Raw genomic sequence first — 26919 nt, 5'->3', positions numbered from 1 at the left:
AAAAGGTCTTACCTTTTGCTTTAAGTTGGTCCGTCATAGGAACAACGATTTTGGCATAGTCACGGATATACTATCAATAAAATCCAGCCATGCCTAAAAATATTTGAAGCTCCTCAACCGTGTTGGGATGTGGCCATCGAAGAATGGCAGTGACCTTGTCAGTGTCCATCTTGATGCCAGAATAAGAGATCACATGACCAAGTTAATGTATCTCTGTTTTAAAGAAATCACACTTGCTTTGCTTAGCATACATCACGTGAGCTTGTAGCTATCCAAATACTAATTGTAAGTGTTCTATGTGTTCATCTTCAGTCTTACTGTAAATGAGAATGTCATCAAGGAAAACCACAACAAATTTTCCAAGATAGGGACGTAAGACACTATCCATGAGTGTCATAAATGTAGTTGGAGCATTGGTTAGACCAAAAGGCATAACCAAAAATTCAAAATGCCCGAACCGTGTTCTAAAGGCAGTTTTGGAGATATCTTGTAAAAGGATATGCACCTGGTGGTATCCTGAACGAAGATCTATCTTTGTATAGTATCTTGCCCCATGTAGTTGATCAAACAACTCATGTACTCTTGGCAGAGTATACTTGTTCTTGATGGTTATGGCGTTTAAGCCGTGATAATCTATGCACATGTGCATAGTACCATCTTTCTTTTTTACCAATAGAATTGGTGATACCCAAGGCGAAGTGCTAGGTCTAATGAAACCACGGGCGAGGTAGTCATCCAACTGACTCTCAACCTCCTTGGCTTCTTTAGCACTCATACGATAAGGTAGTTTACTCACCGGTTTAGTGCCTGGCAAGACATCTATGCCATGTTGCACATCACGTGTAGGGGGTAAACCCGATGGTAAATCACTTGAGAATGCATCACTATACTCTGTGAGTAAGTGAGTCATCTTTTGCCGTGCAAAAGGAGAAAGTAAACTAGAGTTATGATGGGATGTAGAATCTTGTAATTCCTGTAATGTTTGTTTTACAACAATTGCACATTGCTCTATAGAAATAAAATTTAGAGCACTTTGCTCGTTAGATTTGTTAACACTTTGTTTATCATTAGGATTCATTGCACTTTGCATACCATTACTAGAATTCTCCGCACTTTGCTCTTGAGAATTCTCAATACTTGGAGACAAGCAGTAGCACAAAAAGACTTCATCTATTGAATCTACTTTCTGCAAAATAGAAATCTCATATGTACATATATGAGGTACAGATGGTATATTTTTCTCACCGAGCAAAAGCACATGTTTACCATTGGCCATAAAGGATAAGGAGTTGTGTTCATAACTAGTGTGCAATGTGTTTCCTAAACCATGCAGCCACACCCATCCTAAAACTACATCAGCACGATCCATGTTCATAACTTGGAAGTCAAGGGTCATCGTATGATCTTAAACAATAAGCTCAACCCCTTGAACTACCGTGTCCCATACTTCTTTATCATTCCCAGACTTCTACTCCACCACATACTTGTGAGAGCAGGGAGTCTGTGTAAACTTCAATTTCTTGACTAGCTTATAGTTCAAAAAGTTATAAGTTGCACCATCATCCACTAAAATACGAACACATTGTCCGTTGATAGTGCCATGCATGCGAATCAAAGCATGGGGGGCAAAGGTGGGCTGCCACATTGAAGCAGGCACACAATACTTGTGATTTTCTTCCATATGAAGAACCTCTACAACACAATATTTAGGAGATGAATCTAATGTGAAGCGTTGCACCGTGTGCATGGCCTTTTCTGTGCCTTGCAAAAGAGGACAATCTTTCTTGTTATGTTGGTCCGAAAGACATTTCAAACACAAATTGTGTTTCTTCGCACGGAGTGCTGAGAGACCCATGTGGAGTATCTCGTGATTGCTTAGGCTACTTAGCCTCTTGTGGGCGTGGAGAGGTAGATTGTCTCTTATTCCTCTTGGAACGTGTGGGAGATCTACCTCACCATTGGCTCTTAGCAAAATTATTCTTAGAGTAGGGAACATTTCCTTTCCTCTCTTGGTCATCATCATATCTTTGGACATGACTGATGGATTCTTCCAAAGTTTTTGGATGTTGGGTCTTGACATGAAGACGGTAGCCTTTGTCAAGACCCCTATTAAAACCCTGTATCTTTTGGAATTCATCTAGACCTTCTAATTTTAATATGATTTTCGGATACTTTGAAAGGTATTGTGTGAGAGAGAGGCCAGACATGCGGCATGCATCCCGTGCTAACCAATTCTTATCTTCTTCATTGGAGTCCAAAAACTCTTTGGAGAAAGAAGCTTGAAACGCAGCCCAAGACGGACTTGTAGGCCTTGCCTTTAAGAGATAGACTTGTTTCCACAGTCGTCTTTATATCTCGGGTGTGTCTCAATCTATGAATATCACTCAATGTGTGTAAGAACGTATTGACCGCATCCTTGTTGCGATCACGCTCTTCCCCGTGAAACTCAGGAATGGTGATATTCTTAAGTAATGCATTGCTACCTTCTACATCTTCTGAAGCACTTGTCTCTTGGACTCCTTGAGTCATGCGAGCTTGGTTCCCTTGAACCATGCCACTTGTGGCTCCTTTAGCAGTCTGTGAATTCATAAATTTCACAAGTAACTTCGTAAGATTGGTAACATTTGCATTGAGTGCAGAGAGGTTGCGTTCAAGTACGCTTTGGCGATGTTCCAAAGTCTTGAAAGCAGCCATATCTACAAGGCCATGATCTCCTAGATCATCGCCATAATGCATATTAGTGTCAGCCGCACCCGTGGTGCCCTGATTTTGATCTACGTACTCAAAATCAAACGTGTGTGTAGGTGGGATATCCTCACTGGCCATGGTAAACACACACTAATGCAAAGAGAGAGAAAAAAAACGTCAACTTGTACCTTGTGAAATTGAAGTCTTTATGTTTTGTATGCTCCGTGATTTGTGTCGCATGCAAACCTCACCTTGCGAGAATTGGAGCGTTTCACGTGTCGTTCATCGTAAGAACACCTTTGTTGATTCTTCACAAAAACTCGTCGTTTTTGTGAAGGCTTTTGTTCACCTTGAAACTACCTCCTTGAGGAAAAAAGAACTTTACTTCCTATAAGAAGTGAAAAGGAAGGGTGAAACTACTTTCCCTTTCCTTCTAATTTTTCTTTCAACACAAGTATGCTATCTTTCCTAGTGATACACAACGGTCAATAGCTTGATGGTAAAGTGTTGGACTCTTACCCTCATGGGGTGGGTTCAACCCTCCTTCATCCAAGGGTTAAGCGGGCCTTCCTACATCTACAGCCAATGGCACCAACGGAGGCATCGGTGCCGTCGATTTTTCCTTGGTCGCTCGTTGTGGAGGGCGTGTACGTGGAGAGGTCAGTTGTCGCTGTCTTTCTATGCGCGTTGTGCACAAGAGCTCATGCTTGTCTTCTTTTTGCTGCACAGCGGAGACGTCGCTGTCTACAGGACGTTGGAGAGAAGCAACGCGTCGCATACACATGCAACCCGCTTTTCCTCTTCTCCAAAAATAGCACGGATACCAGTGAAAGGGAGGTAGTAATGCGTGTGCTAATCTCCACCCAACTATGCTATCTTATAGCCTCCCCCTAGCGTACACACTGTCCAGCCATGCCGGTAGCCTTGCCCATAGGTCCCATGTCCTTACATTACCTGCAAAAGAGAGTTGTTTATTGATGTCCTTGATACGAGTAAGAAAAGTATCCATGTCATCTTCCTCTTGCATAATCCTCTCCTTCATCTCTTTGCATAGTAATGCAATTTTAGCCTCATTACGACTTGCATAAAGACCATCTAGAGGATCCCAAGTTGTCGCTGTCTTTCTATGCGCGTTGTGCACAAGAGCTCATGCTTGTCTTCTTTTTGCTGCACAGCGGAGACGTCGCTGTCTACGGAACGTGTGAGAGAAGCAGCGCGTCGCATACACATGCAACCCGCTTTTCCTCTTCTCCAAAAATAGCACAGATACCAGTGAAAGGGCGGTAGTAATGCGTGTGCTAGTCTCCACCCAACTATGCTATCTTATAGCCTCCCCCTAGCGTACACACTGTCCGGCCGTGCCGGTGGCCTTGCCAATAGGACCCATGTCCTTACATTACCTGCAAAAAAGAGTTGTTTATTGATGCCCTTGATACGAGTAAGAAAAGTATCCATGTCATCTTTCTCTTGCATAATCCTCTCCTTCATCTTTTTGCGTAGTAATGCAATTTTAGCCTCATTATGACTTGCATAAAGACCATCTAGAGGATCCCAAGTTGTCTACAGCGCACTGCGCACAGGAGCCCGTGCATGTCTTCTTTTTGTTGCACACCGGAGACGTGGATGTCTACGGGACGCGGGAGAGAAGCAACGCGTTGCATGCACATGAAACCCGCTTTTCCTCTTCTCCAAAAATAGCTCAGATACGAATGAAAGGGCGGTGGTAATGCGTGTGCTAGTCTCCACCCAACTGTGCTATCTTATAGCCTCCCCCTAGCATACACACTGTCCGGCCGTGCCGATGGCCTTGCCCATAGGACCCATGTCCTTACATTACCTGCAAAAAAGAGTTGTTTATTGATGTCCTTGATACGAGTAAGAAAAGTATCCATGTCATCTTCCTCTTGCATAATCCTCTCCTGCAGCTCTTTGCGTAGTAATGCAATTTTAGCCTCATTACGACTTGCATAAAGACCATCTAGAGGATCCCAAGTTGTCGTTGTCTATCTACGCGTACTATGCACAGGAGTCTGTGCCTGTCTTCTTTTTGCTACACAGCAGAGACGTCGCTATCTGCGGGACGTGGGAGAGAAGCAACGCGTCGCATGCACATGCAACCTGCTTTTCCTCTTCTCCAAAAATAGCTCATATACCAGTGAAAGGGCGGTGGTAATGTGTGTGCTAGTCTCCACCCAACCGTGCTATCTTATAGGCTCCCCCTAGCATACACATTGTCTGACCGTGTCGGTGGCCTTGCCCATAGGACCCATGTCCTTACATTACTTGCAAAAAAGAGTTGCCCTTGCCCATAGGACCCATGTCCTTACATTACCTGCAAAAAAGAGTTGTTTATTGATGTCCTTGATACGAGTAAGAAAAGTATCCATGTTATCTTCCTCTTGCATAATCCTCTTCTTCAGCTCTTTGCGTAGTAATGCAATTTTAGCCTCATTACGACTTGCATAAAGACCATCTAGAGGATCCCAAGTTATCGTTGTCTGTCTATGCGCACTGCACACAGGAGCCCGTGCATGTCTTCTTTTTGCTGCACAGCGAAGACGTCATTGTCTGCGGGACATGGAAGAGAAGCAACGCGTCGCATGCACATGAAACCCGCTTTTCCTCTTCTCTAAAAATAGCTCGGATGCCAGTGAAAGGGCGGTGGTAATGCGTGTGCTAGTCTCCACCCAACCGTGCTATCTTATAGCCTCCCCCTAGCGTACACACTGTCCCGACCGTGCCGGTGGCCTTGCCCATAGGACCCATGTCCTTACATTACCTGCAAAAAAGAGTTGTTTATTGATGCCCTTGATATGAGTAAGAAAAGTATCCATGTCATCTTCCTCTTGCATAATCCTCTCCTTCAGCTCTTTGCGTAGTAATGCAATTTTAGCCTCATTACGACTTGCATAAAGACCATCTAGAGGATCCCAAGTTGTCGTTGTTTGTCTACGTGCACTGCGCACAGGAGCCCGTGCCTGTCTTCTTTTTGTTGCACAGCAAAGACGTCGTTGTCTGCGGGACGTGGGAGAGAAGCAACGTGTCGCATGCACATGCAACCCGCTTTTCCTCTTCTCCAAAAATAGCTATGATACTAGTGAAAGGGCGGTGGTAATGCGTGTGCTAGTCTCCACCCAACCGTGCTATCTTATAGCCTCCCTGTTAACCCTCACGGCACACGGACACCCTATGATCTATAAACGTTGTATTATTTAGAGTCAGGTACCGGGCTTGTCAGACCAATAGGAAAAGGGTAAGAGTGATCGCCGATGAGAGGCGCACTCTAACTGGGACATTCAAGGGATTAGTTGGCTAAGCATGGGCGCCCAAGTTTGAATGGGGTGAGCTCATATAAAAGCCAACTAAACCTAATTTTTACTCATTCTCTCATTTGTCCAATAGAAGAGTGCTCTTGCTCCATCTCCATCTTCTTCTTCTTCACCTCCTTGTGTGTGTGTGTGTGTGTGTGTGTGTGAGAGAGAGAGAGAGAGGGAGAGTGTGTGTGCGATCGAGCATTACGAAGGCACGACGGCGGCGAAGCGGTTGAGCGCGGCACGACTGCAGCTTCTTCTTCATCGCGGCGAGGAATCCACCACGAAGGCGAGCGTAGAGCGGTGAGTGACACACCCTTTGCTCTCTTGAGCTTGCTAGTTTAGGCTTGTTGTGTGCTTGGAGCCATTTGTGGCTTGCACACGGTGTATTGGCAAGTCCCTTGCTTCGACAGTGCGGCAAGGAGCACACATTCTTGGCGCCGCTGCCGGGGAAATGCCCTACACTAAGTTCGGTTAAGCACTTTACGCTTTCTTGTGGTGCAATTTCTATCATAGGAAAGGCAGGGAATGAGTGTGTGTGGTTGTGTGGAGATTTCTGTTTTTTGCGTTTTCTGCGTTTTCTACGTTTTCTGGTTTGCACTGCACAGCTAGCATTTCTTGCGTTTTTTGCATTTTCTGCATTTTCTGGTTCTGTCAAGTTTCAATTTCTGCATTTTCTGTGTTTTTTCAATTTTCTGCATTTCTTGCGTTTTTTCAATTTCTGCATTTTCTGCATTAAAAAAATAATAATAATAATAATAATTTAAATTTTTTGAAAAAAAAATCCGAAAAATAAAAACGCGAGTGAGGGGGAGGTTAAATTTTCGAAAATAAAAAACGTGAGTTTTAAAACGGACGGGTTGGTTTGTATAAAAGTTAGATCGGGATCATTTCCCCAAGCCCAAGCCCAAGCCCAAGCCTCAGTCCTCAGTTTATGATATATACTAAACTCACTCTTATATATATACCCCACTCCCTCAAGAAGGAATGAGAGCATGTGGGACAAGTCACCCACTCTCCTTCCTTCTCTTCCCACTTGCACCCTTAGACTTGCTACTTGGAGCCTAGTTCCCCAGCTAGGAAAAGACTGTTTCGGGCTTTTCTGGAGCAAAATAGAACCAAACGGTGGGCTGTAAAGCACAGCGCGTCCCTCCTAGCGATACGCTCGTTTCGAGCTATCACACGGCCCATTCCACGACACGCTCTAACAAATCTAGCAAAAAAACAAACAAAAAACACGCAAAAAACTAGTCACAAGGCCTCCTAGAGCAGCTTTTTGACACCTTAGGGTATCAAAAGCACATGCACTTACGCTCTGGGCGGGTGCTAGAACACGAGCATATTGAGGGTGCCTCTGTTCATACGGACCCCCATTACCCATCCACGATAGGCTCTAGACCCTCAGCAGGGACACAAGGTAGCACCACCCAAGACCCTAAAATAGCCGCTAGTGATTCCTCCTCCGACTCAGAAATCATGGAAGCATACCCTACCCAAAACACTGAGAGAGAAGGCCATGCACCTCCCGAAGCTCCACAGCCTAGTACTAGTATGTTTAGCCGTTTCATGGAAACATTAGGTAGAGCTACTCGCTCGGAACCTGATGCAAATGAAGCACACGAAGGGGGTGGGGAAGTGGACTCTCCTTTCACATCGCACGTGGACCCCACACCCCCAAAGAGTGTCCATGTGGATATCCTCCCAACTTCTTACCAAGAAGGCCGTGTTGAGCTGCCTCCTTCAGAAGTTCCCTCTAGAGTACCGTTGGTGACAAGTAAAACCACGGGGAGCAACATTGCTTCTACCTCACAAGAAACCGTTAACACGTCGACTCTAGAAGGATTGTTCATTAATGATCATTGGACATACGACCTCCACACTGAGGTGTTGACGGATCTACACTCTGGCCACGCCTACCATGTAGGATGGATAGAGATTGTACAATCCACCTCTAGTGCCACGAGCATTGAAGATCAACAGAAAATGATTTGTAATGTTATCCATGGCATTATTCAATCGGAAAGGCAAAACCGAGGGGTAAATATACTCTCAATTGGCCCCATGAGATTTCTGGATACGAGCAAGGCTCAACAGCCTACTCTATCACAAATGGAGACTCCTCTAATGTGCCCCGTGGACCCATCTTACGTCATTTCACCTGGGGTCTCTATGCAATCTGAGCCTCCGAGCGACAACTTTAGCTTCCCTAACTTGGCTCAACCCTCTATTAAGGAAAACACAGTGCTCACTCCAGGGATAAGCCTGACAGAGAATGTACCGATGACATCTACGGTTAGCGCAGTGCCACTACCTAGTGTCGTAGTACCTAATATGGGGCCTCAACCATATGTGCCTCTAGCCCCTTATGCACACATGGCCCCCACACCTCCAATTGTACCACTTGTTCATGCTCCTCGAGTGCCACTCCCTAGCCCTTATCCGAGTGGACCTATGCCCGGTTATGTTCCATATCCTGCATCATCCACACATATGCCAAGACCGGTACCCGTCCCTCTCCCACATATGATTCCAAGAGTACCTCCACCGGCCTTGCCTCCTCACATAGGTGACTTGGCAGTGTTTGCTCAAACCATAGGTCGATCTATCGCGGAAAATATGCGTCATGCATCTGCTAGAGAGCCTAGAAGTAAGGCAATACAAATTGCCAAACTCACGCAAAAATTCAATGGGGACGAAGATGCTAGAAAACACATTGAAGTGTTTGAACAAGTATGTGATTCCTTAGGGGAACGCAACGAACTACATAAGTGCAATGCCTTAAGCTTGACATTAAGTGGGAAGGCTGGAGATTGGTATAGAACCCTAAGGGTGGACGAGAAAACAATCTACCCTACCCTTCGAAGGTTGTTTCTAAAGGAGTACATACGAGAAGGTGTGCTTTGGGGTGTAGCATCTCAGCTACAGAAGGCCGAACGTAAGGAAGGAGAGTCAGTAAGGGACTTCATTAGTCGTCTAAAGCACTTAAACTCTCACTGCCCTGTAAATGAGCGCTTCAACAATAACCAACTGCTTGATCGATTCATCCGAGGGTTGAGGAATGAAGGAATCTATAATGGACTAGTGATTAGAGGTATCACAACCTGGGAAGATGTCACTGCCAATGCAATCCAATTAGAGGACAACTTGATGATAGCAGGCATGAGGGTGTCTACTGACACGAGATCCACTAGCTCACAAGCCATTGAGTATGAACCCATGACTGCAAAGCCCATTGCCAATGAGCCAAAGGTATTTGAGACATTCTTGACAGACCTCACCAAGGCAATCCAAGAGTCTCTTAAGGATAATCGACCCCCTCAAAATAGTCACATGTATCCGAGAAGGGAGCAACAATGGTGTTCCATTTGCTTGGGTCCACATAGCACTAGTGAGTGCCCTACGTTTAGAGTAAAATTTAATGGAACTTGCAACGCATGTGGTAGGTATGGTCACCAAGCTAAGGATTGTTTAATGATCAAATGTATGATGGCAGATAGACCACCTGTAGCCTGGACGGATGCGCCTCGAGCTCCTGTATTGATGCCTGCTCCACCTGTTGAGCAACTACCGCAACACATGGTCCCTAGATCTCAAAATGTTGTACAAGCTACACCGCTACCACCTCCTGTGCTAGGACCGCAGCCCTCGCATCCAAGAGTCGCCCCTATGAACCAAGTGGGTTGCGAGCCATCTAATGCTTATGCAGATGGCTGTGAGGAGGAAATAGACACTAGTATTGCCTACGGACTTGATACATTGGAAGAGTGTCCTATATACTACATGGAAGATTGTTGGGGACAAGTAAAGCCGGTTTATCAAGCTGCTGCTCTCGCATCTAGAGGTCAAAATATCAACACCCAGGCTAGGAGGCCACCTCTTCAATACTACGAGTGTGGTGGACCACATCGGGCAGCGGAGTGCCCTATTAGGCTGCAAAAGAATGTTGCACAGAGGCAAATGAATCAAGGGAGCACGTCTGCAATGCCAATACTCACATGTAATCGTTGTGGCATAGATCACTTGATTGCCCAATGCCCCTATAACCCAAATGCGCCTAAAATCACACCCCTAAATTTGGTCGAAATTGCTAGTGTGACATCGCCAATACCACCCGTCGCACCCGCTTCTGCGATTACACGGTCCCTGCTTCAAGGGCCAGGCCATATCCTCGAAGAGAGAGATACCGCGTCAGTTATCCAAGCAAAGAAAAAGAAGTCACGAAGGAAGAGGTCACAGAATACGGGAAATTCAAAGCCAAGTTCCAAAACAAACATAGGAACAGGAGATGACCCCGTGTATATGAATGACCTCGAGGATGATTCAGATTCAATCGAGACAATGGAGACTAGAACCAATACCACAAAGGGAAAGACCGACAAAGAAAACCGTAACATGGAACCAAATGAAAACCGAATAAGAGAAAACCATAAAAAGCCTCTGAAAACACCACAAGTGTTTCCAAATCCAATCCAAGACCCCCAAGATAAACCGCAGGGGCAAAAAGGGAAGAATCGTAAAAAGAAGATTGGGACGCACCCAAACCTAGTAGACGAGATTGAGCAGGTGAAACGTCTAAGAGGTTTAGTGGAGGAGACTCAAAGGAAACTAGAACCAGAACCCATGCATGTCAAAATTCATGACACAGTGTTTCCCACGCAAGTTCATCCACCCCACATGAACCATAGACCGTTAGCCATATCTAGTATCATCCAAGAAGGGAGTGAGGACGGGACATCAGAAAGTGAGCATACACCCTTCTTGTTGGAAAGGATGTTTAACAAAGGAATACCTGATCCCATTGAGGAATATGAGATTCCATCCTTACCAGTTCCTAGTCAAGGACCTACACCCTGCAAAATGCCAATGAATGTTGCCAAACTAGTGGACTTCATGTCTTCTGAGGTCCGAACCACGATCATAGCAAAGCTGTATGGAGATCCTGAGTTATTCCTTGCACTTCAAGCATTCCTTAACGGAGAGCTACGAACGGGATTACCGCAGTTTGCGCAACCAAATAGGCCTGACTCGATTATGATTGATGAGGAAAATCATGTGCAATCACTTGACTTAGATGGACACGAGTCTGTGATCGAGGTACCCATTAATGAATTAGGGCAGTATTTTGAAGGCGACGAGTCTAATGCGACCCTACCCATCACTACCAAGGGATTAACTATAAAGGGAATTCTTGATGGTGGTGCGGGAGTTAGCATCGTTACAAAAGATTGTTGGGAATCCATGGGAAAACCCCGCCTCAGTGTTACTAACATTGTGGTAAAGATGGCAAATGGTACCATAGCCAAACCTATGGGGATGCTCAAGGATCTTAAGATCAAAGTTCTAGGACACAAGGTACGACATACGTTCATTGTAATGGATTTCTCTAAACACCTTATGTCATATGAAATGATTTTAGGACGACCATTCATGAGGGAAGCACAAATGGTTCATGATTGGTCTAAAAATCATGTCTATTTGCAATTCCAAGACTCTGTCCTTAGAGTGGATTTGGTGACTGGTAAGGTACACCCCTTAGGGAGTAAAACCATTATTGATCATCGCTCTGACACCATAGTTCACTCGGCCCCACTACAATATTGTTACACTTGTAAGAAGGATACAGACATTGGCCAAGATTCTCCTTATATGGATATCCTACCTGGGATGACTGAGTCGGACAATGTGAATTGGGTCCACCTAGCATCAACCATAGACACTTGGGGAAATTGGGGGACGACCTGGGTAACACCTGAGGGGGATGAAATGCCTATACCCTTAAATATGCTACAAGCAATGCATATTGCTTCCGACAAGACTCATCCTAATGTAACGAAGAAAACATACAAGTGGGTCCCTAAAGCTTCTTTAGTGACCATAGCTAGTGCTAAAAAACAGAAGCCTTGTAAGAAACGTACCACTCGCTCCAAGAAAAGTAAGAAAATGTTGCGATGGATCCCTAAACGACTATTGGAAGCCCAAGGCTACTATCAAGGAAATGATCAAATCTGGGTGCCAAAACGTAGATTGTGCTCTTACCTATCACCTGACCCAAGTGAGCCCAATCCCGTATCTCCAAAACGAATCAATGATCGTGGAAAGAAAAAAATCACAGAATGCTACACACCCGCTCCCGAGCTAGTTTGGGTACCAAAGAAAGAACGATTTGTTCCACCTAGCTCAGGAAGGGTGGAGTCCCATGAAGCTTCTAGCTCCTCATGTAATACATCCATAGAGGTAAAAGCTTCTACACAGCCTCCATCTATAGTAGTGGACCTCCATGAAGCTACAAAATAATCCACACCTCCCAGTGTTCAAGAATCACCTGATGAACCACTTCAAGTTCGATCCTGTTAGAGTACCTTACCACCCTTGCAACTTGACGAGGCACCTAGGGTAATAGAAAACTACTGGCAAAAATCCTCACCTATTACCAACTGGAACAATTGGTTTCAAAGGGTGACAAGCTCATTTCAAACGGTATGATCTACCCAAGGAAGGGGGGAGTGTTTGTGGACATCCATCATTCACTTGCTTCCCTCTCAACCTTTCTCCCTGACCTCTATATCTCCCAATCTTAGGGAATGTACATATAACGCTTTATACTCACAAAAAAAAAAAAGAGCAAGAGCAATTAGCAAACGAGTATGCACATTAAAAGTCAAAACATTGGCTCAGACCTACACATGTCACATCTGGTACAGTGAAACAGAAACATATGCCATAAAACACCTTTGATCCTCATCACTTGAGTGATGGAGGGTAGGTAAGATTAGTACGATAGGAGTGTTTCTGTTTTAGAGTTGAGAGATTAGCGAAGTTCTCTTTTCCCACTAATGTGCCTCCTGGAGGTATTCCTTTTGTTTCCTAGTGTGTACAGGAGCGTGTTGCTATTGATAGGATTTGGACCTTCATGGAACCTTTCTCTCGTTCACACTTCAAATCAAGCGCGACCATCGACACAAACAGGTGTTTCTTGTCCATTAGCATTGCCCCTTATCTTTTTTGCATCTATGATTGTCTGCTTTAATTGTGATTGGTAGCCTAATATTCAGCGCATTTGCTTAGTATCAAACATTTAATTCAATGTAATGTTTTGTCGTAATCACTTGTCTAGGTTTAAAAATCAAGCAGTCCGACTAAGCTAGTTTGACCAAGCTAGGTATTAGAAATCTTCTCTTAATACCATGGGGAATGCCTTCCTAATAAGCAATGGTTATTTAGGTTCTTAATCCGATTTAGGCAGCATTGTGTGAAATGTACTAGGGCTTTCTAGTGGGCTTAATCCTATTGACCTTTAGCTTAAGTATTATAAAGGGAGTTTACTAATGTGATGAGCCTGGGGAGGGTAACAGTGTTATATGACCCCCCAAAGTTACAAAATTTAAATGCTGAAAATGAACAAACAAAAAATCAAAGTGCCACAATGTAAAATTTTAAGCTGGAAGAGAAATCTCAGCTTGATTTGGTACTTCACTCACATGTATTGCCTATGGTACTAGAGCCCTAGAGGTTCCCAGTGTGGGCGCTTTTCCTTGAAAAGCAAAAAACCCAAGGCATACAAAATAAGCACACACATCATAATTGAATCAATGTGAAAAGACTTTGGGGGGTCAAAGAAAAAGTAATCAGTCAGGCGATGATTTCATGAGAAATTCCTTTTATGGTAGCTTAACTACAAGGTCTTCTAGATATAGCCTCTAGTCAGCCCTCGAACATGAATACTTGGCTCTCGCGATTAAACAACTTAATTGACCACTGAAAATTAAGAAGCTTACCCATGGTATTAATATTCGATCTCTAGTGCCTTTCGACCGTCAAATTAGCGACCTTAGACTTGTTTAATTTTTTACCTTTACATCTGTTTATGCATTTGATTACATTGCAATTTAATGTTCATTGCTGACAAACTGTTTAAAATTCTTTTATCAATCAATTTGTCTACCTAAAACTACATATGCTTTTTAAGAGAATGCAATTACTGTGCCAATGTTGTTTGATTTTGCAGTGATTGAAGAAGGCTACGCACATCCATGTCGACTGCTCTCCTATCTCGACGAACGAGCTTCAACTGGATAGCTTCCGAGGACAGAATCTACATCAGGAAGGGGGGCATGTTAACCCTCACGGCACACGGACACCCTATGATCTATAAACGTTGTATTATTTAGAGTCAGGTACCGGGCTTGTCAGACCAATAGGAAAAGGGTAAGAGTGATCGCCGATGAGAGGCGCACTCTAACTGGGACATTCAAGGGATTAGTTGGCTAAGCATGGGCGCCCAAGCGTGAATGGGGTGAGCTCATATAAAAGCCAACTAAACCTAATTTCTACTCATTCTCTCATTTGTGCAATAGAAGAGTGCTCCTGCTCCATCTCCATCTTCTTCTTCTTCACCTCCTTGTGTGTGTGTGTGTGTGTGTGTGTGTGTGAGAGAGAGAGAGAGAGAGAGAGGGAGGGAGAGTGTGTGTGCGATCGAGCATTACGAAGGCACGACGGCGGCGAAGCGGTTGAGCGCGGCACGACTGCAGCTTTTTCTTCATCGCGGCGAGGAATCCACCACGAAGGTGAGCGTAGAGTGGTGAGTGACACACCCTTTGCTCTCTTGAGCTTGCTAGTTTAGGCTTGTTGTGTGCTTGGAGCCATTTGTGGCTCGCACACGGTGTATTGGCAAGTCCCTTGCTTCGACAGTGCGGCAAGGAGCGCACATTTTTGACGTCGCTGCCGAGGTGCCTTCGTAATGTGCGCTCCTTGCCACACTATCGAAGCAAGGGACTTGCCAATACACCGTGTGCGAGCCACAAATGGCTCCAAGCACACAACAAGCCTAAACTAGCAAGCTCAAGAGAGCAAAGGGTGTGTCACTCACCACTCTACGCTCACCTTCGTGGTGGATTCCTCGCCGCGATGAAGAAGAAGCTGCAGTCGTGCCGCGCTCAACCGCTTCGCCGCCGCCGTGCCTTCGTAATGCTCGATCGCACACACACTCTCCCTCTCTCTCTCTCTCTCTCACACACACACACACACACACACAAGGAGGTGAAGAAGAAGAAGATGGAGATGGAGCAGGAGCACTCTTCTATTGCACAAATGAGAGAATGAGTAAAAATTAGGTTTAGTTGGCTTTTATATGAGCTCACCCCATTCACACTTGGGCGCCCATGCTTAGCCAACTAATCCCTTGAATGTCCCAGTTAGAGTGCGCCTCTCATCGGCGATCACTCTTACCCTTTTCCTATTGGTCCGACAAGCCCGGTACCTGACTCTAAATAATACAACGTTTATAGATCATAGGGTGTCCGTGTGCCGTGAGGGTTAACACTCCCCCAACGTACACGTTGTCCGGCCGTGCCGGTGGCCTTGCCCATAGGACCCATGTCCTTACATTACTTGCAAAAAAGAGTTGTTTATTGATGTCCTTGATATGAGTAAGAAAAGCATCCATGTCATCTTCCTCTTGCATAATCCTCTCCTTCAGCTCTTTGCGTAGTAATGCAATTTTAGCCTCATTACGACTTGCATAAAGACCATCTAGAGGATCCCAAGCTTGTTTTGTTGAGCGAATGTGAGGAGTGATGATGAGATGCACAGATCATGCAATCAATGCATGAGCCTACACATCTCTTACATCCCAACGGGATTGCTCAGTCGTAGGCCAAATAACTCTAGCAGCACAAATCTGTTAGAACTTGTAGCATGCTCAATAGAGCCTATATCCACAGAAGGTGGACGTACATCAATGCCTTGCACTACATTCTAGATGCCCTTTGACACAAGAATATGCACCATTATGTAAGCCTACATTGGGTAGTTATCCATGTCCAATTTTTCCTCAAGAGCAAACATCTTGAAAACATATGTATTGTTGTCAACCATGGCGAGTGGCTGCACCCGATGTGAAAATTGCCCTAAAAGAGGAAAAACAAAGTAGGACTAATACGTGCTTTATAGCAAAACCCGAAGAGGACTATAAGGGACTTGTTTTGCGAAAAACTATATTGACCAAAATTATATACAAAAAGACAAAATTACGTAGTGAGGGAAAAGGTGCATCGGCAATGTTTGTTGCCGTAGGTTTTGAAATCAATCTCTCGATGCCTAAGCTAACGATTTTGGAGACACTGCCTACCCTGCATTCCTACCTTGAGTGGATAAAATAATAAAGGGAACAATATGTCGTACCCATTTTGAAAAAAGACGTAATAACCCGAATCTTTCGAAATCCTGTCTCGAGAGGCAAGGTAGCTTGGAAATGGACGACGAGATGCGCTGGCTGAATCTTGTTCTGGAGAGGCAAGGTAAGCAGGGCAGGCCACAGCTACGCGCGACGCCACGAGGGGAAAAGGAGGATAGGGGGGGACTGCTTTTTGAGTTTTTTTAAAAATTTATTTAGCGCAGCTTGTAGCACGCACGCTATTCGTCCGCATGGCTTAGAGTAGCAACTGCTCTTGCTGGCTGCCTACGTTCGAACCCTGCATTCATACCCCTTTTACAAAGGGACTTCACACGAGATGAAGAGGCAAATACCTTTGTGTGGAGATGGAATATGTCTATTGATGAAGCTACCAGTAGGTGTCACGATGTTTGAAAAAGAAAATAAGAGGAGAATCTAAGACAGATTCTCCTTCTGCAATATGTGAGGAGAAAGGGGAGAGGTTAGCCATGCTTATCTTTTCCCTCTCAAGGCTGGCCACGTGCAGGCCATGCTTATATTTTCTCTCTCTCTCTCTCTCTCTCTCACAAGTGGAGAGGATGCAGAAGACAGACGAGCATAGTCTCTCTCTCTCTCTCTCTCTCTCTCTCTCTCTCTCTCTCTCTCTCTCTCTGTGTGTGTGTGTGTGTGTGTGTGTGTGTGTGTGTGTGTGTGGTTTACATGGAGGTAAAGCAGTGTTGCAGAGGCGAGGCCCCACAGGCCTTGACAAGTTCAGGCATGACAGTGTGTCCGCTGCAGTGGATCTAGCAGCGCGTCAAGCAAGGAGGCATCTGCCTCGGGGGCTGTTGAGGGAGGGGAGTGGCCGTCAAAGACAGGCGAGGTGCAAGGCGAGGCATGCCCATAGGCAGCATGAAAGGGGGTGGGGGGATACGAAGGGAATCTCGTGAACTATTGAATTTTTTTAAGGTAGAGCAAGTAGGATCTTAGTAAGTCCTACGATTTTAAAAGAAACATAGATGCAATGTTTGCTGCCGCAGGTTTTGAAATCGATCTCCCGATGTCTAAGCTACCGATTTTGGAGACGCTGGCTGCCTGCCTGCCTTGAGTAAGCGCAGCCAAAATTGGCAAAAACGTTGACAGCTGTGGGATTTGAACCCACGCCCTTTCGGACTGGAGCCTAAATCCAGCGCCTTAGACCACTCGGCCAAACTGTCGGCTAATTATACCATGACTGCAGAATTAAATTATATCGTGTAAAGGTGCTCTCTTAGCGGAAATATAAGCGTCTCCGTAGGTGCTGAATCCCCCACTTTTTTCTTCTGCATGATCAAAGGCGCCTTCTTGGAGCCTGTCAGTGTGAGTGCTCAAGGAGCACCGATCACAAACCCTCCCACTCTCTCTCTCTCTCTCTCTCTCTCTCTCTCTCTCTGTGGATGAAGTAAAATAGCTGTTACATGTATTGTGAGCATATTCAAAATTGATGAGTGCTAATAGCTATGCTGTGTTCAAAACTGCTTAGTTTGACAAGCTTAATCTAGTAGGAGACATTTTTAAAGCCGCTTGAATGCAACCTTCTTTAACTGCTAAACATTTTGGGGGCGTCAGACGTGCTTGGCTCTGCCGGAGAGTGATTTTCCATGTATACGGCTATGTTACTGCAAGACTATATTGCATCAAGCAACATTCTTTTCAAACAAATATCTGTTTTCTTCTCTTGCAAATTTTTCCCTCGACATGCTCTACCGGAGAACGACGAGAGAGTGACCAAGGACGAGATACACCCTGATCTAACGAGCTTACTCAAATACACTCATAGACAATACTAGCAAAATTTATATTGTAACCAAGGAAAAAACAGGGGCTGTTTACAACCCAATGGCTAATTTTCAAGGGTTTTCAGGATCATTTGGCTATTTGACAACAATCATTTGTCAAAAGATTAGCCCAGAATTTCCAAATTCTTATGGTTTTGGGGGAAAGTATCATTTTTAGCCAGAATCTTTTGAGATTCGCCTCACATCCTATCTGCATATACTTTCAATTTCTTTTCTTTTTTTTTCAAAACCCACAATGTGTGACTGATTTGTATTAATTACAGCAACAAAATTACAAACAAACCTCAAGCTGAAACCGAGCCTTGAGGTGCTGAAGATTACAAATTGAATGTCTACAACCTCTCGCCGAGGCTAATCATAACCAGCTTTACAAAGTAGGTGAATTGTAGTTCACCGCTTTTACTTAACTTAGGATACTTTCAATTTCTTGAAGGGGTCTTGTTCTTTACCCTGATTGTGAGAGCTTGGAAGCTTGCAACTCTGACAAATGGTACTACAACATATCAAGAGACTATTAACCATCTCGTGTCACCATACTCATAAGATGTTATTAAAATATAGAACATATAGACGACAATCAATAGTGCGCTCATGGACACTATATGAGGAAATGGTGAATCTTGCAAATGGCAGCACACTAGACTTCACCAACAGGATTACCTTCGGGCAGAGGTGAGATACTTAATTGAGTGAGCTTATTTAATATTATCTCACATTTATAATTGGACAGAGTACTGGTCAATATTATCTCACATTTATAATTGGATAGAGTCCTTTTCACTTTAGTTCAAGGATTTCGATACACCATTGAAGAGTCTGAACCTCTTAAAGTGTGTCAACATACATTGAGTAGCAAGAAATAGAACACATGATTTCTATGGCCTGCAAAATATCCTCAACCTTTTCAGCTCAATGACAGCAGATTTCTACTTATTTACTCGACTAGTAGCCTCTCTGGTTGGGGCTAAACATACACACTATTAAGACACCCAGCAAGAGCAAGGATATAACATAAACCAGCTTTGTAGAAGTTGGTAAGAACACAAAAGATGGTGCACTCTCTCATCGTACCATCCACATACTTAAAGCTACATACATTATGACAAAACCACCAAGTTGACAACGTAGGCTTCTGCATGCACAATGTAAGTACTGCAACCAGACATCCTCACCTTCTTAACAAAGAAAAAACGCTAAAAATAAGCTTCATGTAAGAACCTTCCCAAAAAGAATGCTTTTGGGAGGGAAGCACGACTGTTGAAAAAGAATTTATGATTACATCGCTGTAAACACCGGTAGACAATGGATGATACTTCACATGATAACTGCATCAGCAATTGTGTTAGAGAGCAGATGACAAAACTGCCCTGCAGTTAAACTAGGTTAGCGAAATGTATATAAACCTTCCAGACGTCTCTCCAAAAATAGCTGTTTTTGTGCGAGGCTCGATTTCTACAGAATACACAAGTATGCTACATCAGCTACCCCTCCTCTATTGAGCTGTGTGTGACGAACTCAAAGCATGCACCTGTGATGCTTATTCAGGGCCTGCTTTGTCAATGCGTACCAAAATCACACAGAAACCTCAACATCCCCCCCTCCATCATCATCCTCTAGCTTGCCACCTCTCTCTATCAAATTCTTCAATAGTTGCTGTACCTTGAAAGTACAGCCACTTGCTATTATTTCATCAACAAGCCTCTGTGCGGTCGCCGTGTGCCCTTCTCTACAAAAGCCTCCTATCAGAGTAGAGTAGGTCACGGTAGTAGGCTTGATTCCTCTGTCCTTCATCTCCTTGTACGTAGCAAGGGCTAATTCCAATTTCTCTGCTGTGAAAAATCCATCCATCACCAGAGTGTACGTCACCACATCCGGGTAGCACTTCACCATCTTCATCTCTTGCACTACCGCTAATGCATTGTCAATAAAACCCCCTCTGCACAATGCCTTGACAACCACATTATATGTCACTATATTTGGAGCGCACCCGGTACTTGCCATCCTCGCAAATGTTGCCGTAGCTTCATCCATTCTGCCCGCAACAAAGAGCCCATCAATCAAAGTGCTGTACGTATGATTGTTTGGCTTGCAACCCCGAACAATCATTTCATCAAGTAGCTCTAAAGCCTCATCTAGCCTTCCTTTCTTGCACAACCAATTCATCATGCGTGAGTAGGTCACCACACTCACACTGCTGCCCTTATCCAACATGCCTCGAACTTTTGTAAGAGCCACCTCAGGGGCACCAACCTTGAAAAGTCCCTCAACTAGAACATTGTAAGTTATAGCATTAGGAGTGCACCCTTCCTTCGCCATACCATCAAAAAACCTCAGTGCTTCCTCTGTCCGTCCGACCTTCAACAGCCCATTGATTAAAGTATTATATGTCACCACCGATGTGGCATAGCCCCTTTCCCTCAGCTTATAGAATGTTGACAGAGCAACATCTGTCATCCCCTGCTTGAATAGGGTATCTAGAATTTTGTTGTGCATTTTAGTGTGGGGGTCGAAACCCTTGGCTATCATTTCGTCCATCACTTCTACGGCATCGTCCACCCTGCCATCCTTGACTAAGCCATTAATAAGCGTGCTATAAGTAAGTTCATTGGGTTCGCACCCATGTCTGTCTATGTCTGCTAGCACCGTTGTGGCTCTGTCCGCCCTGCCAACCTTTAGAACACCATCAATCAACACATTGTAGAGCCTTATGTCGCAACAATCAACCCCACTGGTCATAACCTCATCCAGCAGGTGGAATGCTTCATCAATTTTTCTTTCCCGACACAACCACTTGACAAGAATGTCATATGTCACCACATCCGCACCAAACCCCTTTTCTTTCATTAGCTTGAACAGAAAAATTGCTGTTGTTGCTTTCCCATTCTTGAGAAGAGCATGCATCAAGGCATTGTATAATTTATTATCCGGATCCATTCCTGTTCTGATCATTACCTTCAAGAACTCCAATGCTTCATCTGGCTTGTCAAGCTTGCAGTATCCATATATCATTATCCTAAATGTGACTGAGTTAGCACCACATCCTGCCTGCAACATGTCCTCCAACACTGCCAAGGCTTTCTCTTCATCACCTTCTTTCAAATAAGCATCAATGAAAGCATGATAATTGTAGCGAGTAGGCACAAAGTCCCTAGCAAGTATATCCTCCATAAGCCGTTCGGCTCTAAATAAATCCCCATTCCTGCATAATCCAGTGATCAGGGCTCCATAGACTTGGGAATCAGGAAGACAACCGCTTTCCAGCATGTCGGATAGCGCAGAAAGAGCATTATTCAATCTCCGTGCATCTACCAATGCCAGAATATACTCCTTGTACGTGAGAGATGTGGGTTGGCATCCATATCGCTTCATGGAAGCAAATGTCTTTGCGACCTCCCCAACCAAGCCTGCAGACCCATAGCTCCTCATGAGAATGTTGAAAGGAAAATCAGTAAGATGTATGCCTTCCTTAACCATGGTGTCCAAGGTGTACCACATCTGTTGGAAATCTTGAGCTTGCCCAAGCACTTCGAAAAGGGCATTGTATGTGTAATGATCATGTCGAAAACTGGGCCGTTGTCCGAGCCAATCGAAAAGCTGTCGAGCTAACTGAGGATCATTGATTAATTTGATGATCTCACATGCATTCCAAGAACGGAGGTGGGGAGCCAAGTCTAAGAGCGCGGACTCCAGGCGAGGGCTCCAGTGGCCCTCTTCTTGTAGAATGGCGAGTATTACCAGGGCTTTCTTTGGAAGTGGGGGGACCCCGCGCACTGCTAGCTGGGGTTGCTGCTGCTGCTGGGAATATGATGAAGAGGAAAAAATACTTGAGCCATTTTGTACGTTCGAGGTTCCCAGACCAGCCTTCTGGAAGGGCGAAATGGCAAGACTGTTCATCTGCACAGAAAGTGAGGGTGAAGACGAGTAGCCTACCTGAATGCCCGCTGCTGCAGCTGAGAATGCCTCGCTTGGCTGAAGTAGGGACAGCATTGTCTGCTGCAAGACAGCGTGCGAGCGCGCGCGCGCGCGTGTGTGTGTGTGTGTGTGTGCGTGTGTGTGTGTGAGAGAGAGAGAGAGAGAGAGAGAGAGAGAGAGAGAGGGGCGACAACAAAAAAAAAAAAAAACAAAATAATTTACAGTTCTCGCGGCCCTATCTATTTGTGTGGATTTTTTTATTAGATGTTGATGAACATTCCGTCAATCTTTCACTTGGAAATAGAAAACAAACAAGTGATAAAATCACAAGGCCTGTCAATAGATGAAACAAATTAAGAACATGGAAGGGAAACACAAATGTGCAAGGACAGAAGTCACATTGATTGAGAAAGTGATTAGCAAATCACATTACAGAATGTTGGTCTCAATGAAGTGTTGAAGGGTAGCAAAATTTTGTCCTTTGAGGATAAAGGTAGGCATAGCATATGGAAACATGGTTTGTTTTTGTGGAGAGGATGAGGGAAGGGAGAGATGACGGGAAAAAGGGAGGGAGGGAGAGAGATATAAGAATCATTTAGGAATGAGTAGATGTGTGGATGAATGATCGGACCAGAAGCAAAATCGTGTGCCTGTGATGAATGATGCAGGGGGATTTTTAATCCAAACATGATCGAGTTTTGAGTTGTACACAGTGATCACATCATGAATTTGTTGTGTGTAGCCATGTGCTTGGAGTTTCTCTTCCAAGTAACGATATTGATTGTTTGTGGGCTCATTGTCTACATTGAAGTCTCCCATGATGACACTCAATCGTGTAGAATGGGATTGTTGCAGCAAGGTATAGAGTTGTGTGACCAATGCGGTTGAAGATGTGTTTGGTGATTTGTAAACGCATATGATTTCCCAATCAAGCTGTTCATGAATGGCTAATATAACTTGAATGATTTCTATTCCTGGAGCTAGGAATGTTTTTGCAGAGTGGAGCTTGATACTAAGCTTGTAGTAGATTGAAACACCTATTTTGTTGTGGTGATGGACATGATGAAACTTTGGTGCAAGATCGTTGAAAGGATTTTTTTGCTTTGTTTATTGGAGGCATAGAATGTCAGAACTTGTAAAATTCAAATCCTCTTTGATATGTTTGAGATATTTGTGACTAGAAACGATGCTCAATGATTGAATGATATGATGTGTGTGTTTATATGCGAATGGAAATTTTGTCAAATACTGCCATTGGGCATCATTGTTAAGGCGGTCAAGCTCATCAAGCACAATTTTGTCGACTTTGATTTGAGCTGGATAAATTGGATTGAGAATGTGGAGGTTTAATGGATCTTTGATGCGGGAAAGAGCTGTGTAAACCAATCCATGTGAGTTTATTGATGTCGGGTCAAAGGCTACTATGCTCATTGTCAAGCCTCGTGACCTATGAATAGTGCGTGCATTCGCTGCTTGTATTGGAAATTGAGTTCGAGAGACAATGTTCAATGCATTTTTACCAACTTGAAATTCTTTTGTTGTTTGAAAAATTGGTGTCCATTGAGGGCTAATGGGAATCGTATTAAGGTGTTGGTTGACATGTCGTTGTTTGCAGCCTGTTGAGGAATCAAAAAACTCTATCCATGCAATAGGGCAGTTAGCTTTACTGTCCACAAGCTTCAGAATTCCATCTGCGCCATTCACAAGACCGTCGGAAATATCAATATTGCCACCACAAAGCTCGACAATCATTCCTACTTTGAGCTCCAAGGTTGAGGACAATCCTGCTATGTTTTGTGGGTTGTTTGGAACAACTAGGTTTTTTGAGCAAGTTTTACGGTGCTTGTCTCTCGCATGGATTATGTATGCATGAGTAGGCAATTCCTCAAAAACAAGTCGATTATGTGAGTCTTTTAAGTTGTTGGTGAAGTATAAATGGGGTGTTGTCAATTTGTTAAAGACGTTGTTGGTATGGTTGGTATTCAAGAGCAACAAATCCTCGGCTGTGTGTTTTGCTTTGCGTATTCTATTGAGAATGGCAATGAAGTCATTATTTGATTGACGCATTGTTTTTGTGAGCTCATGGCATTTTATATGGGTAAGCCAAAATGAAGACAAGAGCAGTTGCATAGAATTTTGTGGTTCGCTAAATATCCAACGATCTCGAACTGGGCTTGCCTGACACAGGTCACCGTAGAAGATAACATCTAGACCACCGAATGGCTCTATGTGATTGTGCTTAATTGATCGCAGTCTTGTGTCTATGATACGCAAGAGTCAATTCCCAATCAAAGATGCCTCATCAAACACAACAAGCTTGAGGTTTCTATACAGTTGCGAGAGTTCGGCAAGGCTCTCAAAAGAAAGAGAAACATTTGGTTGGAACACAAGAGGCAAACGTAATGCTGAGTGAATAGTTGTCCCTCCAAGGTTGAAAGCTTCTTTTCCTGTATATGCCATTAGCAATGTTGAGGGAAGATGTACATCTAATTCAAGGGAGGCATTGTAGTGACGAATCAAGCCTTGCACGATTGTTTGCAAAGTGAAAGTTTTCCCCGTGCCTGCACCACCAGTCAAAAAGAGATGGATTGGTTGAGTTGGTTGCAAGCGTTTTCTAATCATAATGTCGTCAAAAAGGGAATGTTGCTCGATGTTCAACTTGGACACAAGTGAGTGATACTCCTCGTTGCACAATGCCAATTTTCGAAATGTTGGTAAGGATCTTGTAGTGGGTTTGCTTGGTTGAATATCAAGCGCCAACTCATATTTGTATGACTCACTAGGCTTAGATCTTGAGGATGAGGGCAATGAAAGTTTGTTTGAGGTTGCTGCACGAAGTTCTAGCTTACAATATTTTTGACGATTGTCATCTATAATTGCATAGTTTGTGGTAAATTTGTCTTTCCAACAATCAACACTTGTCTCAAAGTTTTTCTCATCGCCTATAAATGGAAGAAATAATAAGCAAAGCTCATGGAAATGCCTCTCTGCATCCTTCTCCAGAATGAAGTTAGTATATCGTATGACTCGAGGTTTCTTAGATTTGCGGGTAGAGCCACGCACGCATTGGTAGTTGCTTGCATAATCAGCCAAACATATGTGTGCAAGGTTGTTTGGACGATGGGTGAACTTGGTGACAATATCGTCAAAGAAAATGTTAGAATCATCAGGATTCAAAGTATTCAATGCAACTCTTCATTTCAACAACAATGTGCGTTGGCTTTCGAAATCTGCATTGATGAAGATGAATTGTCTACTTGCACTATGTAAAGGCAATGAAAGAGAAATGTATGTGGCTTGCTGTGATGTCATCTCTTGTGTATTGATCAAAGCACTGCCAATTTTTTTCAACCGATCCAACGTTGACACACTTGTCTTCTTGCAATCTTGCAATATGTTCTTGATTGTTTTGCTTGTGGTCGAATCGTTTTTAGTCATGTATGATGTGCAATATGCAGCAGCGCCATGGCCATTGAATATAAATTGAATGTCAATGTTTGCATCCCATAGACTACACAACTCTTTGTTGAAATTGTTTGTGTAAATGTCTTTTGGATGTCTTTTCAAGAGTAGTGTTGGCTCTGTGATGCTTACTGAAAGGGACTTAATGTACACTTCTTCAGTCATTCCCAAAGAGGTCAACCATTCATCGTATGATACTTTTGAATCATGTCCAAGAGCAAGCAATTGATTGTCAATGCACTTTTTGTAGGCTAACAATGCGTTTTTCTCCATTTGTGCCACTGTGACTGGATATAGAATCATAGTTTGTCGGGAGGGTGGACGTGGGAAACCAAACCGGCAAAAGCTTTTGCGTTTTTTGCATGTTTTACGATTGTAGTGGGCTTGCACGCTTCTAAGAGACTCTTCCAACAAATTCTTGTCAGTAGCAATATGTGTGTCGATAAAATGTATTGTATCATTATCCGGCGCTACACCAAAGAGAGGTGCATGTTCTACCCAAAGCAATCCATGATCATGTTGACTTCCTCTATTTTGAAACTCGGTCACAAAAAAATAATCCCTCAACTCACCAAGGATGGCATTGTTGCGTTTCAACTCTGTTTTCATTGCTTGAAATCTATGGACATAGTAGCGCATTGTTGTCACAGGATCAGAACGTACAAGTGCACGGATGAATGAGGCCTTGGTTGGGTAATCTGTTTCTTTAATACGAGGATTCAATGTACACAAACATTTTTTCAAAGGGTCCCATCTTTGCTCAGCACATGAAAATGTTACAAAGAAAGTCGGTTGGCCCAATTGACGAATCATTGCAAACACGTTTCGCTTAAGCTTCACCTTGTAATCGATTGAAGTGCGCAGTGATTGGAAGTCGTGGTACCCTAGCTCGGATGAAAGTAGCTGCTCTATATTAGTGCTAGCTTGAATATCTTTTGCTTGTAATTGCTTGCCACAAAGTTTTCCCTTGCGTAAGCGTACCCATATAGATCCAAGCACTTTCGCAATAATAATTTTCATTGTTTTGAAGAACAAATTTTCAATGTTGTTTGCAAATCGTCTATCCACATTTTTAAGCTCCCATTGTGCTACTTTTTGGTATTTTTTCTTTGCTAACACATGATACTTTCTTCTTTGACCAAAAAACAATGTTGGGAATGACAACTCCTCACAAGATTCATCATCAAAAATGCTCAGAGGGCTGAATCCCTCACAAGGCGCTATACTTGCAACTTGTGAATTATGGTCCACAACTTGTTGAGCGGAGTAGATACCGTGCACCAAGGTGTCCGTAGAATCATCCTCGTCTTCAACATCTTCTTGGTGTGGACTACGACACACATCTGTATGGATTGTGAAACTAGATGACCAAGACATATCCATAGAAACACCATGCTCAATGTACAAGGGAGTACTCAATAAGTCAACCAAAGCTTGAAGCGCACAGTTTGGCCGCACAATGCCACTCAAGTAGGCATGATCATAATCAAGCTTTCGCTTTATCTCAACTAGAATTGAAGCTTGATCACTAGAGAAGCGTGGCAACACTCTTTGTACTCGT

At 43.8% G+C, this 26919-nt stretch overlaps 1 protein-coding gene and 1 non-coding gene across 2 annotated transcripts; both read right to left on the bottom strand.

The window, feature by feature from the left end:
• Positions 1 to 17283: 17283 nt before the first annotated feature.
• Positions 17284 to 17363, bottom strand: TRNAL-UAG (transfer RNA leucine (anticodon UAG)). Its single transcript has one exon. It is a non-coding gene; the product is annotated as a tRNA-Leu (tRNA).
• A 1810-nt stretch (positions 17364 to 19173) lies between these two features.
• On the bottom strand, positions 19174 to 22084 carry LOC147422850 (uncharacterized). Its single transcript, XM_086503440.1, has one exon. The coding sequence runs from the start codon at positions 21969 to 21971 to the stop codon at positions 19557 to 19559; it is 2415 nt and encodes an 804-aa protein (XP_086359566.1). The 5' UTR covers positions 21972 to 22084; the 3' UTR covers positions 19174 to 19556.
• Positions 22085 to 26919: the final 4835 nt, after the last annotated feature.

Source organism: Adiantum capillus-veneris, chromosome 27, assembly GCF_014529385.1.
Source record: "Adiantum capillus-veneris isolate H3 chromosome 27, ASM1452938v2, whole genome shotgun sequence".
NCBI classification, from domain to species: Eukaryota; Viridiplantae; Streptophyta; class Polypodiopsida; order Polypodiales; family Pteridaceae; genus Adiantum; species Adiantum capillus-veneris.
This window is presented reverse-complemented; position numbering and strand designations above follow the sequence as displayed.

What these genes read in the sequence shown, in the direction of transcription:
- LOC147422850 (XM_086503440.1), bottom strand. Translation starts at nt 21,971, where the DNA reads ATGCTGTCCCTACTTCAGCCAAGCGAGGCATTCTCAGCTGCAGCAGCG.